This window comes from Lissotriton helveticus, chromosome 4_1 (assembly GCF_964261635.1).
Source record: "Lissotriton helveticus chromosome 4_1, aLisHel1.1, whole genome shotgun sequence".
NCBI classification, from domain to species: Eukaryota; Metazoa; Chordata; class Amphibia; order Caudata; family Salamandridae; genus Lissotriton; species Lissotriton helveticus.
This window is the reverse complement of record NC_136063.1, coordinates 1533162690-1533180540: the sequence shown is the minus strand read 5'-3', so window position 1 is coordinate 1533180540 and position 17851 is coordinate 1533162690. Positions and strand designations below refer to the sequence as shown.

General features: G+C 39.8%; 1 protein-coding gene across 1 annotated transcript in view; it reads right to left on the bottom strand.

Annotated features, from left to right (window-relative positions):
• Positions 1–17851, bottom strand: part of NAPG (NSF attachment protein gamma) — a 154097-nt gene that overhangs the window by 88470 nt on the left and 47776 nt on the right. Inside the window, exons 3-7 of the mRNA XM_078688150.1 lie at positions 17522–17606; positions 11574–11591; positions 10875–10905; positions 7472–7581; positions 6700–6766 (exon numbers count right to left, since the gene is read on the bottom strand). Coding sequence (XP_078544276.1) covers positions 6700–6766; positions 7472–7581; positions 10875–10905; positions 11574–11591; positions 17522–17606 — 311 coding nt within the window. The remainder of the gene's footprint in view (positions 1–6699; positions 6767–7471; positions 7582–10874; positions 10906–11573; positions 11592–17521; positions 17607–17851) is intronic.

Sequence of the window (17851 nt, the reverse complement as noted above, 5' to 3'; positions counted from 1 at the left end):
ACCCACTCAATCACTTTATTCTTCGTTTCAGTGTGAGCTGAAGAATTAAAACAAAGGTTGGTAGCTTAATGTCGCCTACCAGTACCTGATACCAACATGTTTCACTGCCCCATTAGTTTCGGCAGATTCATCAGGGTAATGAACACTCGGTCACTGCACCAATTTTTTGAACATCCTTTCTGGACACCCTGGCCAGCATGGGCAACTCATACCGGCTGACCGAATCACGCTTTGACTCGTTTAAAAACGATTGAAGTAGCAATCGTACGGTTAGGAACCAGGACCGTATCTCATCCCAGGAACCCTAGTCAGCCAGAGATCCCATTTCTAACAAACATGAACTAAGTCAATTTGCTCAAAGCCTTTGGTGGAGGAAGTGAGGTGAATTTAGTTTGATTCACCTTGGGCTTATCGCCAATAACACAATAGTGTTATTATTTAAATTGCCATACTTGACCCACTTCCAGCTGAGAGCTAATTCTAGCCAAATACTTTCTTAAACTGCATTCGAGGATTTAAATCATCCTGAGAGGCACTTGTCGCAAGCTCTGTCTTTAATCTCCGAAGTTAAACACTGCTCTGAGAACTAGTGGTGCTAACCTCCTGCTGATTCCCCAAAGGAAAGAAGGGACCAGGTTCTGCCACAGAAGCCCGTCTGCCAGGTGGAATGGCCAATCAGACCGGAGAGTGCAGAATATCCTGCAAACAAAGGCTCTGTGGTGGCCTAGAAGGAAACCAGTGAACCTGTTGTAAGTGGGTAGGTTGCCTTCCAGCAAACATCTCCCCAGTGCCTGGGGAGAGCAAAAGGAAGTTGCTGCCGTTGGAGCAGAACCAGTTCTAACCAAACCTTTTGCTGTGGATCTGAAATACAGGCATGGAGAGACTTCCAGAATTTTGGAATGGCATCTATGGAACCTAGACCAAAAGTCTGAAGACCTACTGAAATACAGATGTTAATACAAATCTTTTTCTAAAAGAGAAAACAAAAAATATACAAGTAATCCCTGGAGGAATAGGAAAATGCCACTTGATAACTGTAGGACGGGGACTCTTTATAAGGTATACCAAAAAGAGGTATACCGTGCACAGAGTCCCGTTATTTCCTTACTAGTGAACAGGAGCTTACTCTAGCAATCCCAAGGCGCTCTTTTAGGGGTAGTGTGGTCGAGTAGCCTTAGGCTCTTCAGAGAGGATTGTTAGACATCTGCAAATACACACAATAATCAATAAATGATGCACACAACTCAATAAGGAGACACACGCCAATATATAAAAATAACATGCATCTTTATATAGGTTTAGGCACTAGAATCAATACGACCAGTTAAGTACGTTTTTCAAGAGAAATACTTTTGCATTTAAAAAGTTTACAGTGCATTTTTCAGAAGCTGCAATGTTATCCTATTGGAGGTAAAACAAGTACGGCATTCAGCAACAGTACAGCGACTTACACGACCTATCTCATGGACTTAATGAAGGTGAGTATGGGGCAAGGTCCAAGGCAGCACCAACAGGTCCCCTCAGGACTGCACTGGGGCAACTGGGCGCAGAGGTGCTTTGATCGTCGGATGCCCAATGTTATCCTATGGGGATTGGTCCAGTCAAAAAGAGCCTGGAGGCTTGGACTGGGAAGCCAGTCGGTCTGAACCACAAGGGGGGAGGCTCATGTGTCACGATGCTTGGGGACACCTTTGGTCCTCTTCTCCACGGGATAGGGGCAACAGGTGGAGAGGTGTCCTCCGGTGTCAGATTTTCATCACCGGGAGAACTCGCGGTAAAGGTGGCCTGCAAACAGAGGATGCACGCTGCGTCTGGAAGTCCACAGTGAGCAAGTCCAAGGTAGGCTTTGTCAATGAAGGGACAGGGGACCACGCTGGCACAGTTGACCCGCTTCAGCTCGGGCTAGGCGGCACAGGTGTAGTGGTGCATTACGGTGTCAGGTTTTAGCCGTCTGGAGTCCTCTCAGGTCTCTTTGGGTGCCTGCTGGGGGCAGGGAATCAGCTCCACTGGCGTTCCTGAGTGTTGGCAGAAGTGCTGGCAGTCCTCTCAGGCTTTCAAAGGCACAGCAGATTGCTGGATGAGCCGATTTTGGCACAACTGTTGGGAATAGCAGAGAGGCCAGCAGGGTTGGCACCAAGTCAGCTGCTTCTTCCACAGTTCTTGCTTTTCGCGGCTCTTCGGTCCTTCTTCTTTTAGTCAGCAGGATCTTATTACCTGGTGCCAGGGTTCCCTAAATACTCAATTTAGGGGTGTTAGAGGAGTGTAGGGTAGTAGCTAATGGGCCACTTACCCCGGGGGTCACTAAACCCCCTATATCACCACTTCCTGGGGGAAACTGGCATAACCCTGTCCCAGAGATCCTAAATTTTCCATCACAAAGATGGACACTTCTAAAAAAGCTGCATCCACTTCAGGTAGCCAAGTTCTGGGGTGGTGCTCGCCTGAGGGTGGACACGCTTGTCTTTCTTAGTAAATGTTCTCACCTCTCCAGGTGCCAACAAGCTCTCTACAAAGTGGGTCGGTGTTCTCCCCTGCGAGAGAAGCCAGGTAGGAGACACATTTTTGGGTTTTGAGGACGTGCAGTGATAGTTCATATCAAGACTGTGGCCTCTCTCCAGAAAGCCTAATAACAAGATTTCCTACGAAGACCATTTTTTTAACAATGTGCTCAGTTGTAGGTAACACTTTGGACTGAATATATCTTCTTTTGGCCCTGAAGAAGTATATTGACAAATTAGTCAGAATACCTGAAACAGGTATCGACCACTTAAAAAATAAAATAAATAAAACCACTTACCTTGCGCTCGCCGACCTGCCGATGAGGTGAGCACAAGGTAAGTGGTTTTATGTATTTACTTTATTTTTGCTATCTAGTTGTATCTCGCCCCCCTGCTTGGCCCTCCCCCCCCCACTTTACCTGTATCGGCCGTGCCTGCTTAATCTGCCTATATTTGTAACTCTATATTGCAACTGCATATGGCTCACATGTCAAAGCAGAAAGTCAGAAAAACTGAATCTGTGGGAGACCCCAGGAAGAAATATTCTGGAGTTTCTGAAAATGCAATCTGTTATTCAGGATGGTAAATTGTGGCTTTTTTGTAGCAGTTTTCATATAGCTCGGACTAGGTCCAAGGGCATTAGAGCACTTTACTTGAGTACCAGATTACAATACAATAGGTCAGATCATTTTTTATAGGCACAGGAAGACTCGATGATTTGCCCACAATCGCAGGATGTTGAGCCGACACCGGGCTTGAGCCTGGTTTCCCAATTATAAAGTCGAAGAGGTATGATTTTGTTTGTCTTTATTTGTATTTTAAATTGATTGTCTAGTTTTTGAAGTTTGAGGAATAAATGCATTAATCTTCTTTAAAAACACATCTGACAAAGCACCACTCACAAAAAAAACAAAAAAGTCTGAAAATGAATTGCACATCAAGGATAATCCTGCTGTGAGTGAAGACAGAGAAGGTATTCACATAAGTAAGTAAGTGATGCTGCTGCCACTGTGGTTTATTAGAAAGCAACTAAAGAGTATTTCCATAAACTTTGTATCATAATAAAAGCACTGAAGCTCAGATGCTGAATGTCACAGATTAGTACACCAGTGAGGTCTCTCAGCTATTCATACCACTCAGAAGGATTACACAAGTGTAAATAAATTGGGATAATAAGAAAGTGTTACTTTCTTTTAATCACACTTCTTAGTCATAAGATCTTTGATATTCATAATATATTAATGTTACTTCCTTGGTGAGGAATCCCTGAAAACTTTGCCAATACTAATAAGTGAGGTAAGAAAACATCTGTTAAACACCGATAATTTCAGGTGAACACACACTTTACAATATGTTCTACTCATCCTTCAGGCCACCTGCACAGAAAAAAACCTGCTCTTTGACTTGAAGGTTAGATACAGACTAAGCCATACCAAAGAGCACATCCCCAAGCAGCTGAACTCCACTTAATCTTGAAGCTTACACAGCACGTGCTAGCTATAGTACAGTCTACATTTATAGTGGCCTGATCTGCTGGTACCTCTGGAGCAGGGATGGTTGTTTATTAATTTAACAAAGATTCTAAAATGCAGGATCAGGATTACAAAGGTCTAAGCCCTTTTTTCTAAATCATGTAACCTTTGTTGATTGTCATGAAAAGTTATGAGGAAGAGAAATTAAACAGAAAAGAAACGTAGCTGGAAATGAACGGCTTAACAAGATTAGATATGAATACGTGACCTCCTTGCACACCCATCTGGGAGTCAGAAGATAGGTAATGGGTCCTCATATCTGTATGTACTTATCTCCAGGTTGCTGCTTTACAAATTTCTACGATCAGTGTATTTCTAAATAAAGCTGCAGCAGTTCTCTTTTCTCTAGCAACACGAGCTCCAGGTTTACCCTCCATTGATATATTTGTTTTCTTAAACATAGCAAAATACAGGATACTGTTCATCTTGATATACATTGTTTTGATTCAGTCCTTCTGGTATTTGTAGGGACTTGAGGTCCTTGAATAAGTTCTCTTTATAATACCTGAACACTCTTTATACCTAATGTGTGCAATTACTTTTATGCTGGAGAATATGGATTAGGAAAAACACTGCTGCTTTCCGAACCAGACACCGACACAGGGAGGTTTCTGGCAATAAAGTATTTATTCCATAATTACGCTGCGACGCGTTCCGGCATCTACTGCCTTGATCACACCAACTCATAAAAGATAAAAACATATACATAAAAGCCACATTAAAACCTTATTAAACATAACAGTACAGTTCATTCTAAAAAACACTGCGTGAGCATTTAAGGACCTTCAAGGATCTTATAAATTTCTTATAAAAATGTAAAACCAAGCCTAACCTAGTTAACTAGGCACACATTATTTTATTAGAGTGTAAGGCACCTAGTAACCGCCAACATCCCCTTCTTATGCGATAATAGCTGTAAATATAAAAAGGCAGGGCGAAACTAAGTAAAACCCCTCACTTTTAAAAGTGGTAATAAATACATTCTGCGTAAGAATTAATTATATTTACAGAATAAAACCAAGTGAATCAAGGTCTGGGGTGAACGGTCATCACAAGGGCAGGTTAAAAGAGCATTGGGATCGAACTGGCCCATAGGGAAACCGATCATTGTACGTATAGATCCCAGACGAAATGTTTAACTGCCGTGAGATAAGATTCAACAGCAACTATGGATCTGTTGGACTTTTTTCTCCATCGCCCAGGCTTCCCTGTCATCTTTGAACTTATTTAGAATTCGAGACCATGGTCGGCATTTTTAAGTAGGTATGGGCGGTTACAAATATCCATGCAGTCTAAAGAACGGGCAACGGATTTTATATAGTTAATCTATGGGATTCTATGGCAATGCGTGCATTCCATGCAATCCTCAATCACTCCTGTTGAACCCCAGTCTCCCATCTACCCAAACAGATATCCATAGTAACAGTGGAACCAGTTTAACCTGATCCTCCCCATAATTCAAAACCAGTTCCTCAAGGGTTGCAAACGAGGAGCTGTTGGGCGCAAATGCTTTATATATAAAGTGTTGTAGAGAAGGTAAAAACAGAGGATCATACTTCATGATTCCCCAGTACTATAAACTTCTTGATCTGAGCTTTCAAGCAATCTCAAGCAGACAGATCACACAGGGAAGTACTCAAACTAGTTACGCGCAGGTATTGAGCGGGCACACTAATTGCAGACAACTGTAAGTTGTAACTTTGCACCATGCATATGGTGCTTCTACTCAGCTAAGGCCACTTTCATGTTTCTGATTTTTAGCTTCCACATCAGACTTGACATATGGCGCAAACCCTCAGGTTTAACTGATCTTTCTGATGGTAACAGACTCAGTCCTGGCAGAAGAATGAGAAATGAATTCATTAATAACAATCTACACAAAATCCAAAGCTGATTCACATTCTCAGAGAACCTCTTGATAAGGAAAACAATGAGCATACGAAAGAAAATACTTGTTAGATGAATTTATACTACTTTAACTCAAATAACTTTAGAACTGGAGCAGCAAATAGTGCAATATTTCATAGTGGAACATTTACAAGGTAGACAATGCTTTTGTAGAAAAGCCTTGACCAAATTTAGCCAGAGAACATTCTTTGATGGCTCTTAATCCATTTTATACTGAAGAAAGTGTTTTCAAGTTGAGCTGTAAGTAATTTAGGCAGTAAGATTTATCGCATAAAGGATTCTAGGTTAAGCAAGAAAATCCTTCACCAAAAAGTGTTAAAGAATACTCCTTAGATTATTTAAGAGGGGCTGAAGAGAAAAGTAACTGTATGACATCACAACTCGATACATCTCAATTCATATATTGTTTCAATTATCATAAAACTATAAGCAACTTCGTAGCTATTATAACAACGGAAACCTTAAGACTCCTCCATAACCAATATAAACTAAGAAACAATCTTTTGTGGGATGTTCTGAAATCTTTTTATTTGAGCACTGCTACAAAAGTAATTGTTTCATCTTAAAAGGCACAAACCTGTCACTAACCAACCACTTATTCCTCAGAAATATGTAGCAAGACGAGGTACCTTGCACCTGTGGAATAGGATTCAGGATAATGGAGTGGGCAAAACAAAGGAGTCATTAAAAACATTTTATCGGTACATGGAACCTATGACTAAAAACAAAAATACTAAAATGCTGAAATGCTGAAAACTCACTTCAAACACAGATGCAGCCTGTTGATACAGCTGAACAGCCTTTTCCATGTTCACACTTTCTATTAACCTGCAAAAGTAACACAAATACTACTGTTTACAAAGTGCGCAAACAGTTGAAAAAGCATTGAGCCATTTCAGGAGAGCCCCACTTAATAGCGATATATCATACTTATAGAATAGTTTGGATGTGTACGAGGATAAAATATATTACACTTATAAATTCACACCAACATTCTTGACATTATATAAATATTGTAACCATAAATCTAATTCTTATAATGTCCTACACTAGAATCTATTGCATGAGTTCATTATCAAATATTCAAAAGTGATCATCCCATGATGTTTATCCAAAGAGAGGACAGAAGTAGATCTTGTTTAAAATTCAAATTCCTGGAATGGTCTTACCAAATCCTCAGTTTTGACAACAGAAAGTCACAGCCGACATGTTTTGCTGGTACATTTCTGCTTTTTCAAAGTTCTTCTATTAATTCTATTTTGCTTCTATGTTCATCAGATGAAATGCAAAAAGAGATCTCTTGATATATCCAATTTAGTAGTGAGCTTTTGTGATTAGCCTAGTCTGTAAGAACAACTCTGTGGTCAACATAATCTACTCAGTGATAACATCTCAAGATACTCCAAATGTTTATTTGTGGGTATTTTAGCGATTCTGATTTGCTGCACGTGTAAGGCTCTTGTGTATACCAGCAACGCAAAAACAACAAAAAATGCATGACTGTTGAGAAGATCAAGATGTAAGACTACTCACTTTCCTGCCCGCTCCAAGGCCATAGCTGCAGTGTCAGGAGTTCCATTTTCCAGGTACATCATGCTGGCCTTCTCTATCAACTGCACTGCTTCTGGAAGCCGCTGCATTTCCTGTAATACAGAATTAAACATACACCAACTTCAGATGTAAAGAATCCATCACAGAACAGCAAAATAAACCTAGCAACTTGGAAACATTTTCTATGACTCTACTTTCAATTTGTATGAGCAAAGTCTTCAGTTCCAAAATAATTTTAGGTCATAACTTTGATCAATGTAGAACTGATCACACTTGCTGAATTTTATCAAAGAGGAAAGGAACTGTGAGTTCTTCATCCATGTAAAAAAGAAACAACATGCTTGCTCTCGCATAAAGAATGCATCATCTCCTAGAAAAAAGTAATTTGAACATTTCTGTATCATTGATCGATTTTGTGCCGTTTACAGATTCACGTGCTTGGACAATGCCATTTTCATCTTTTTATCTGGATTATACTATTTTAGCTTCCTTAACACCATAAAATTCCTGTACTATTAAAAGTTTTTCATGCAGGCTGCCAATTTCAGTGATGCTGAATTGTTATGCCGTGCCCCCCTTTTCAGTGGGATGGCATATACTGAGAAACTTAATGTAAGGGGGTGAAGGTAAGAACAAGCGGAGTACTAAAATTGTCTTGTCCATGTCTGGATCAATATTGTTTTAAGTGGGGATAATGCAGTAATTTATAGATTTATAAAGAACTCTAGACCACTTTCCTGTCACTTCAGGTTTGGAGAGCAATGTACAATCAGAGATGGGAGTCTGAAAAGGTGGGGCACAACCAGAAAACATCATGGCTCATGGAGGTCTGAATGCACAGTATCGTAGAAAGTCCTCTTTGAGTGCTAATATTTGAGTTGGTTAAGCCCTGAGCAGAAGTTCACACAAGTAGAAGCAGGCAATCCTAAATGCCTAACTAGCTTTTATTTGGGGGCTTTTTTATGCAGGGGATTGACTTATGGCTACAGAGAGATTAGTCCTCTGTGAGCTCAAAGGCAGAGTGGAAAAGGCAGGGCCTTACTCATCCTTGAAACCTCAGGATAACTGTTTCATGTCTAAGGTGCTGTGTGGGATGATGTTCCAGAGAGTGGAGAATGTAACATTATTTGTTTATTTATAAAGTTTTATATAGCGCAAACTTGATCCCGAAGGATATCAGAGCGTCATCTGAAATTGTCACAAAACAGCACTGTTCATTCAACCGCAAAAGTGCAATGGTTGTCAATTTCTCACCGTTCTGTAGAAATCACAGTATTGATTCTCAACAGCAAAATCACTGGAAAAAGTGTTGCACAGGTTGAGTGTATATGAAATATCATGTCTACACAGTGAGTTTATATAAATTGGCAATTGGGAGATGGTAGCTCCTAATCACACATCACATATGTATTACCTAGGAGATGATTGCAAGTGTATAGGTTTAGTTAGCCTATTGCAAAACATGTATTGTGGCTATATTACTTTTCCCTTTATAGAATAAAAGTTAACCGAAACATATTCATCTAAAATTATTTAATGACAGAAGGTGCTCAATGCCCCTATACCCCAGAATCCACTGGGTGCCTCAACGTTTGACCATGCTCAGCAGGCTATTAGAGCTGGGACTGGCCATGTGCAAACCCGAGGATAAGTGTGAAATGTAGATAAGTTCAGGCCCACTTTAGCGGTGACCAGGGGACTCTAGGTGCAGTGCCTGGTCTTTGTCCAAACTATTCACTCAGCACTATGGTCCTACAGGTCACTGAGAATTACGTCCGGCCATGTGGTGTACTTTAGGTGTAGGTTCCTAAGCTAGAGTTTAGCACACAAATGCCCTACACTCAAGTCCTTCAATCATGTTAAGTGGTATCTCAATACCATATCCAGGCCATGCACCAAGTGACCTCCCACAGAACTTTGATGCTCAGACAAATAAGTCTTCTTTCTAGTTCAACTGATTAAGAACTTATATTTTTGACCAGCGTCGTGATTTATTGTATGGCTAAAGCAAGCCATTTCTACCAGTTATCTTACAGAATCCAAACAAACAAAAGGCAAAAAGATCACATTTAGACAATGGCAGGTGGTCCACCAGAGCAGCATAAGCTATGTATCTTGTCGAATTGTGAGATCACCAGCGGGATCCTGCTGCCTTCAGAGCAACTGTCAGCATGAGAGCTGTTTGGAAGGCAGAAAAGTTTGCTGAGTTGGCTCCATATTGTTTTAGGCTCACTCAGCGAACTTCTGATTGTCAGAAACAAACTCTCAAAGCATGAGTTTGTTACTGACACGAAAATAAAAAGGACCCCACGTGCATATTCCTCCAAGCGTATAAGAGCAATTGTTTGATATCCTGTCTGTGGCAGCAATGCTTGGCATGGTGCTCCTAAGGGAAATCTAGTGATGGTCACGTGGCCTTAATGAGGACTAGGCAACAATAACTATGACCTGGAGGCCCTGTGGGGAATGGATCAGGTCATTGGCTTTCAAAAGCACAGCCAGCTGAGGCTCCACCATCTGAGACTGTAGTGCTTCCCCAGCTCTAAATGTAGTGGGAGAGCAGCCAGTTTGCGAGGGTGGGTAGTGACACTTAAAAGTGTTGCTTTTATTTTGACTTTTTCTTTAGTGGGACATATCATCTCTTTACTTATGGGGACACGGCAATCTCTCAGTTTTGAATAATTTATTTAATAGTTTTATTATTCTGCTTCACATCATTTGGAAGCTTGTGGTTCATCTTAGTCTCTTAACAGTCGTGTCCAGGTGCTGTGGGGGTTCTGGATAAGAACTTTAAACTTCTATGTCTCTTTCACTTCGACCATCTCCAAAACTTTGTCCAATATATATTCTATTTGAAAACATTATTTTGGGGCCAAAGTAAGAACAAAACCAGTGTGCATAAAAAAGGAAATAGGGTTAATTACGTGGACAGACCGATGTGCCTCACAAAGTTCTTTTAAAATAAATACAAATATTTTCAAATCTAAGTTCCTGAAAATGGGGCAAAGTTGAACTTAAGCATAGAAATAATTAGGACTCTTTAGTACACAAAAAAATGACACTATATATAAGAACTTTCCGAATAACAAACAAGTTACATCTATACAAAGCAATTGAATTATATTTCACGGTTACAAAAATTACCAAGGAGATTAAACTAGTGGGCTTCAATTCTGATATTCAACGCTGTTTTAAGTAAACAAAAATGGCAAAGTGTCGGATACCTGGTGTTACAAGTGCCTACTTTCACGTAAAAGCTGAGAGCATCACACCTATTCAAATATCTACCGGAAATTAGTACCAAACGCTAATGTAAAACGAAGTTGAATTCAACTAGAAGTAAAACTACCATCAATATTTAATCAAAATCTGTAAATGTACTAACCTTTAACATCATTCCAGCTTGCTCATAAGCCCTAGAAAAAGGAAAAGGCAAATATTTGTAGGTTACATTTTCAGCATATTATAGAACTACTGTGAAATTAAACTTTGTTTGAAGGATATCACTGAAGTTCTAGTAGGAGGTAGACCAGAGAAGAGACCACAGGCTGTGGAGCATTAGCTCATAATCATAGGGGATTGTCTCCAAATATAATTTGTATTTTGGCATTGGGAATCAGGGAGGCATTGGGCTGATTTACAATGTGACCACAGTCAAAAGGTTCACCATGGATTGGGTGGAGAAGAGATAGCTGGTGAGGGGGGTCAGAAAGAAGCCATTTGAAAAAGATGTTACTGATGATTTTGAGGTCACCATTCAATGGGTGCCAGTCTGAGGTGCTGGTTTAGCACCTCAAAATAATTTTAGACAGAAATGGAAGAATGGGAATCGTGGGATACAGTTCTCTAGTTGCCCTCTGAACCAGGGGCAAGGTAGTGATCAAAATAGCCTCTGGCAAAAAATATAAGAACGCAGGACCGGTCTAAATGTTTTCACAACGCAGCATGCATATCTGACTGATGGTGCAAATCGTGAGCAGTCCAACCAAACTGATCTCAATCTACATTTGTAAAATTATTTGACTGACACAATCTGCTGTTTACCATACACACACACTGAATGCAAGGAAAAATATATACTCACTTGGCAGCGTGGAACAGACTGGAAGCAACAGGGCTATGGTTAAGTATAAAACATTGGTTATGTGTGGTAGGTTTCATCAGTGCATTCCCAAAACAGTGGACAAAGTGAGAGGCAAGGAGCTGCAGTGCAGAAATGTAAGTTTATGAAACCACCTCAGGGTGAAAGTGAAGTAACGTAAATTAGGTAAGAGAGAGTGTCTTTATATTTTAGAATGCCTAACATGTTTACATAAAAATGCCAGTCATAAGCATTTATTGAGATGTCATAGTTCTGGCGAGTTTAGACCTAAACAGCATATCAATCACATGATATTGCAGAACCAAGGACTATTTCCAATTATATTTGTAGAAAATTTGACATCAGACTAACAGATTATTACTCCCACCATAATAATAATAATAAGGCATTTATTAAGCGCACAGCTACCCCAACGGGGTGTCCCGGCGCTACAGCAGACAGCTAGCGGAGCAGAGCAATAACCATCTAACAATTATGATCAGGGAACCTCAGTCTAAACACTGCCTAAAATTGTGTGGCGGATTTATTTTACAGGCCTGATTCACAAAACCTAGGATACATTTCGGAGAGTAAAATAAGCCTAGGTTTATCCCAAACCTGCTTTCACTTTACAATTCACAACATTCTTAAGGGCTACACATGGAAAACTATGAGCATTGTAGGTTTTCAGGCAGAAGCGCGTTGCTTAATCTAAAACCAGGTAGCTCATCGAGCTCTAATTGGCCACCTGAACTGACGGAGTAGTCTCTGGTCCGTGTAGCTGGCTTCTTCTGTCTGCAAAAGTACTGCGATCCACTGAGGCCTGACAGTAAAGTTGGGTGGTTCTAGTGACAGCAAAAAGAACAGTACCAATGATCCAGACGGATTAGAAGACTAGGTAATACCCACTTGGTGTAGCTGTTTCTCACTGCTGGAGTTTTCCCTGTTGAGCTGTGGTAACAGTGGACCACTAGTATCATTAAGGATTGCGCTAGGTACATATACCACGAATCTGCTGCTGCCTCTTCTTCTCCCACCTTGTCACTAAAGCTTGGAACTCCCTCAACCTCCACACTTCACCCTCGCTGACCCAATTAAGGAAGTTACTCAAGACCTGGCTCTTCGACTAATACCCGCTATACAGCCCCTGGATAACCTCTCGGCTGACAGGCTGCACTATATAGATACGGTTTGATTTATTGACAGCTAGGAGATAACTACAGACATATTGAGAAGTGGGTTGTTGCTCAGCGAAGGTGTGTTCATTTGAGTGATTAACATTTCAGAAAACCCTGCTATATTTAAAGGAGTATACATGTGTGGCTGACCATAAAGGGTGAGACTGCCTGGATTCCCCAACTTTAGAAGCAGCGTAAAATGCTCCAACTGATTTCATGCAACACTTCCAAACCCAAACACTGAAGCACACAAAGAGCTTCGATCCAAATAGTCTCTGAGTCCAAGAATAGTGTAGCGATGATCTCCATTTTCTATCAGATCTCCAACTACTGTTGGAGAAAAGATTCACAACTAGGAGCTATTTGAAACAGACCCATGACAAGGCAAGAAGTAAAATCATGAGGGTCCAACAGAGTGATCTCTTAACAAATAGAAGGTCTGTGAAAAGGAAACATGACAAATTCTCATTCATTATATCATACAGTACTCTATGCTTGAAATCTATAAGAATTCACATAAACATAGGCACCTTATTAGGATGGACAACATATTAACCCCTTCAGCGCTAATGACAAAGCCAGCTCGTCATGGGCGTTACCTGCGCTACGCGGATGACGAGCTGGCTTTGTCATAAACAGGCCATTTTTAAAATTCCAGCGCACAGCGGGAAAACGCGGTAGGGGTTAAAGGGTGTGATCCCTGTTAGACCGTCTCTCATACATAAAAGGGGGAAAGCACAGAGTAATGTACTGTGTTATCGTTACTTGAAACCAACTACAAATGACTTGTGGTTGCCCTCACAGCTAAAGGGCTTCTATTAATGTGGTCTATCTAGGGTTTGCGCTTTGCAAGGGACAAGACATACTCATTTCAATGTAACAGATGTTATGTAATAACCAAATGTATTAACTGTAACACCAAATAAGCGGTATACTGTATTATCCGTGAATGTGGGCTCATTTATATAGGGAGATCCACAAAACATCTTAAAGAGAGGATCCAGGAGCATAGGCCAATCAGAAATGACAATGTTAACTATCCTCTTGCAGTACATTATAACACCTACCATGGTCAATCAGATAGGATTAAGATTGCTTTCCATGGGGTTGGCACATTGAAGCCCATCCCCGAGGTGACTGCTGGCACTTAGAAAACTAGAAACCAGATGGATTATCCAATTAAGAGCAGTAGATGAGGGTCTAAATATCGATTGGAATCTTTATGTCTTCCTGATTGACTGAGCTGTCACTTATGTTTTGTGCTTATTTAGTGGTTATCATCACATGATTTCTAACACTACACTAGATGCTTTTTGTAATAATCTAGTTTAGGGGTACCATGGGGACTACTAGGGGAAGTAGAGAAATTATTGCTGCCTCATTCCTCTGAAATGGATTACCATTGGGATGTTCTGCACAATATTGTGTCAATAATGTGTTATAACTGAGGACCTTTACTACTATATTTATAGAGACTTTACTCTTCTATGTGCCCCATGCAGTAGATTTTACATTGCAGTTGCTGGTGAAACGATTTTGGTCACAGAATTAAACTAACACTTGAAATCTAAAATGCCATGGGATTACTTTATTAAGACCTTGAAATGTAACATGTTAGTATGTACTTTCTGAAGCAATATTTGACATGTTGTTTAATTCCAGATTTAATGTTGTGACTCCGAAGTACCTATTTGTCTTACTATGGACACCTATGTACCTTATTCTCATAACTCCCTCATGTGCACAGCTTCCTTTCACCATGGTGGTAGTCCTTCTACCACTTACACAATTGTGGTTTCAGCTACTCGCTCATAGCTGCCTTAATACGCACACATACATTTTTTATCACTAATGACGCAAATTTACTGACATGCCTCTTCTTCCTGATTCTCAATCTCACATTTAAACATGGCGATGCCTTTCGGGCCTCTTCAATGGTATCAGTCCTCTTTCCATTTCCAAACACGAGCGTTGGCGACCACTCATATATGTGTAGTACGGGTAAGACAGATTGGTCTAGAACTCACTAGGGAAGGACACAAATGCCAGGCGAGGGGACATCTATTTTAGTGCCACTAGTAGTATTGTTTTTTTATTATGGAGATTGATATTGTTGTTTTGTACTTGTAACCTTTTGCAAACAGTGGAGCCATTTCATAATCTTTTTGAGCACACTTACTTATCCTGGGTTATTCTTCCACATAGTTCTTGATTCTTCAAGCTGGTGGCTTAGGCTCAACAAGCCATAGGAAGAGTTAAAAACCTATTGCAACTTACTGATCATTATACTGTGAGGTACTTCTTGTGTTATCAAAAACCTTTACTGGCAATTTTGGTTTACTACCATTTGCTTACTGATTCTCTATGGTACCATAGGGCCAACTGAGTTGCGTGTGTAACGTAATCAAGTCATTCTTATCCTTCAAGGACTTGGCGCATCAACAGGTATCTCCCTGAGGCTTATTTAGCCCTGACTTTTTGAGTCGGATGGCTACCATTTTTGTTGACTAATATTTGTTCCCACCTTATAAGCTTCAGGTAATCTCATTTACACAATCTTCGGTTCAATTGTTTAGAAGCATTTTTTCCTCTAAGCATATCTTCTACCATACAATACCAGGTATTTTATGCCACAATCTGGCCTGCTTGACATATTTTATCATTCTTTGAGGAACCTTCTGGCTAGTCACTTCGATTTGGTTCTCTCAACGGTTATTTTGACACCTTGGAGGCAATAGTCTAAAGTACTTTCATTCTAGGGCTAACTGATGATGAACCAGCTCCCACATTACCTGGGCATAGTTACTATTTTACACTCTTTCTTTCAGTACTTCTACACCATTTTCAGACTGTTTAGGCTAACTGATAGCATTCAATATGTGTTTGGGTCCCAACACTATTTTGAAGCCTTATAAATTGAGTACCTTTGCACCCAATGCTTTGTCTGCGAGTAGTTCTCACTCCTTTTTGTCATCAAGCTTTAAAATGACACATAATTTCTATAAATAATATTTGCAGCCTTGAAAAAGTAAAAGTGAAGAAACAGGTTTTGGCTCGCTTTCTTTTTTTCACTTTGGAGGATTGACGAATACTGAAAGACACTTGGAAATAAAAGAAGTTCTAATCACTTGAGCACCTTGAAATTTATTCTTGGACTCGCAAATTACGTGAACGTAAGCTCTTTGTCCGCTTCAGTATCTGGGTTTTGAAGTTTTCTGCTCTGGAGCTTTGGTTCCAGGTCGGGCTTTTTACCCTTGGTGGCAGAGTGATCATACTTTGTGAGCAAACACAAAAATAGGTAATAGCCTGAGCAATGAATGTCCATATTAATAAGAATTGCCCACATCAGTAGTAGTCACAAGTTTCTTCTTCTTTTCTTTATTTTCTTAAGACAAAATTCAACACAACCTCTAGCCAACACGTGTTTCGTCTTATTGTGTAGTGTCATTTTCAGGGAGTACTCTCCTCTCGATATTCGTTTCTTGCGCAGATTTTTTCTGGATTAATGTATATTGACTTTGGAACGATATGAAAACCCCAGCACACCCTTTATGGGCTGTCATTTTTTCACTTTAAATTGTGAATTTTTGCAGTCTTTGACGCTGTCCTAGTACTTTATTCGCTCTACCACACTATAGCCATTAATAGATAGAAATATCATGTCTTTTGCCCCGAAGAAATATGTGATTGACTCCACAATAAGACGAAACACGTGTTGGCTAGAAGTTGTGTTGAAACTTGTCTTAAGAAAATAAAGAAGAGAAAAAGAAACTTGTGACAACTACTGATGTGGACAATTCTTATTAATATGAACATTCATTGCTCAGGATATTAACTCTTTTTGTGTTTACTATGTGTTTGGGCTGCTGTCTGCATACATGGTAATGGTGGATGACCATTACTTATGTCCTTGAGCATTCTGATTTAATGATTGCTACTGTACGCAACTCAGTTCTTTCCAACCATCCTTTGTTTGTAATACTCTGTGAGCACCAACCCATGGACAGTCTTCATAGATCAACGTAATTTCCCCCTTACTTTGGTCTCTGCTCAGATGTGTGAATGTTTAGCATAGCCACTAGTGTACTTACTGTTTGATTGCTGGTACACTTTCGTATCCTTGGCTAATAGAATAATTGTGGATTGTCTGAAGAGTCGAATCAGTATTTGTTAATGTGAAATACCTTGAGCAAGCTTTTATTAAAAAAATTAAATTAAAAAAAGACAAGTATTGCTGAGCCTGCCTCTCCTCACCAATCGACAGCGGATGCATCTAATATTTTAAATGAATTAGACAATGCTCAATTGTATCAAAGCTATCACTGATATCATAAACGGAAAGTTGGCTAATCTTAATACTAAGGTGAATCCTGTGCAACATTTTCTAGATACAATTGCTAGATTAAGGGGAAATTTGAATCTGGCGCACTGTGGAGAAGCTATGGGATCTAACAACAGTCAAAAATGAAAATCTGGAGGGTTGTTCGCGAAGAACAAAACCGAAAATAATTTTAGGTGTCATGTCAAGAAACTTCTGGAAAAGATCGGAGAAAAAAATCTGCATTCAGTAATACTTTATATGTTGAACAAGAAAAGAAAATTCAGCCCTGTACTTCAAGCAGAATTAGCTCCCCAAACTGATCATCCCCAGAGCCATGAATCTACTAGGGTGAGGGTGTTTGATAGGATTTAATCCACGAGTCTCAGTTGCTTTTTCTTTTGCAATAATACAGCCTTTAGCAGAGGCATCTCACAGACAGATGAAAAAGATACGATTTGTTATATTCATAACTTTCCGCTTCCTTCAGATAAGCTTCCTTTGCTTGGTCAAACTGCTTCGCATTCTTAAAAGCAACCGCTAAAAAAAAGAAAAGAAAGAAATAGAATTTGTCAATTAGCAACTTTTTTGTTGAATGCTATTTCTTCTTAATCACAAAAAGTGTGAGCGCATAATATGCTTAGATTTTAAACATAGAATACAGATATAACAAATGTTTAAAATAATAAATAGCATTTTTCTTTCGATTTCCTAATTCTGATATAAACACATTAATTAGGCGCCGATGTTATACAGAATTAGAAACAGATCTCCTTTCACGTTCT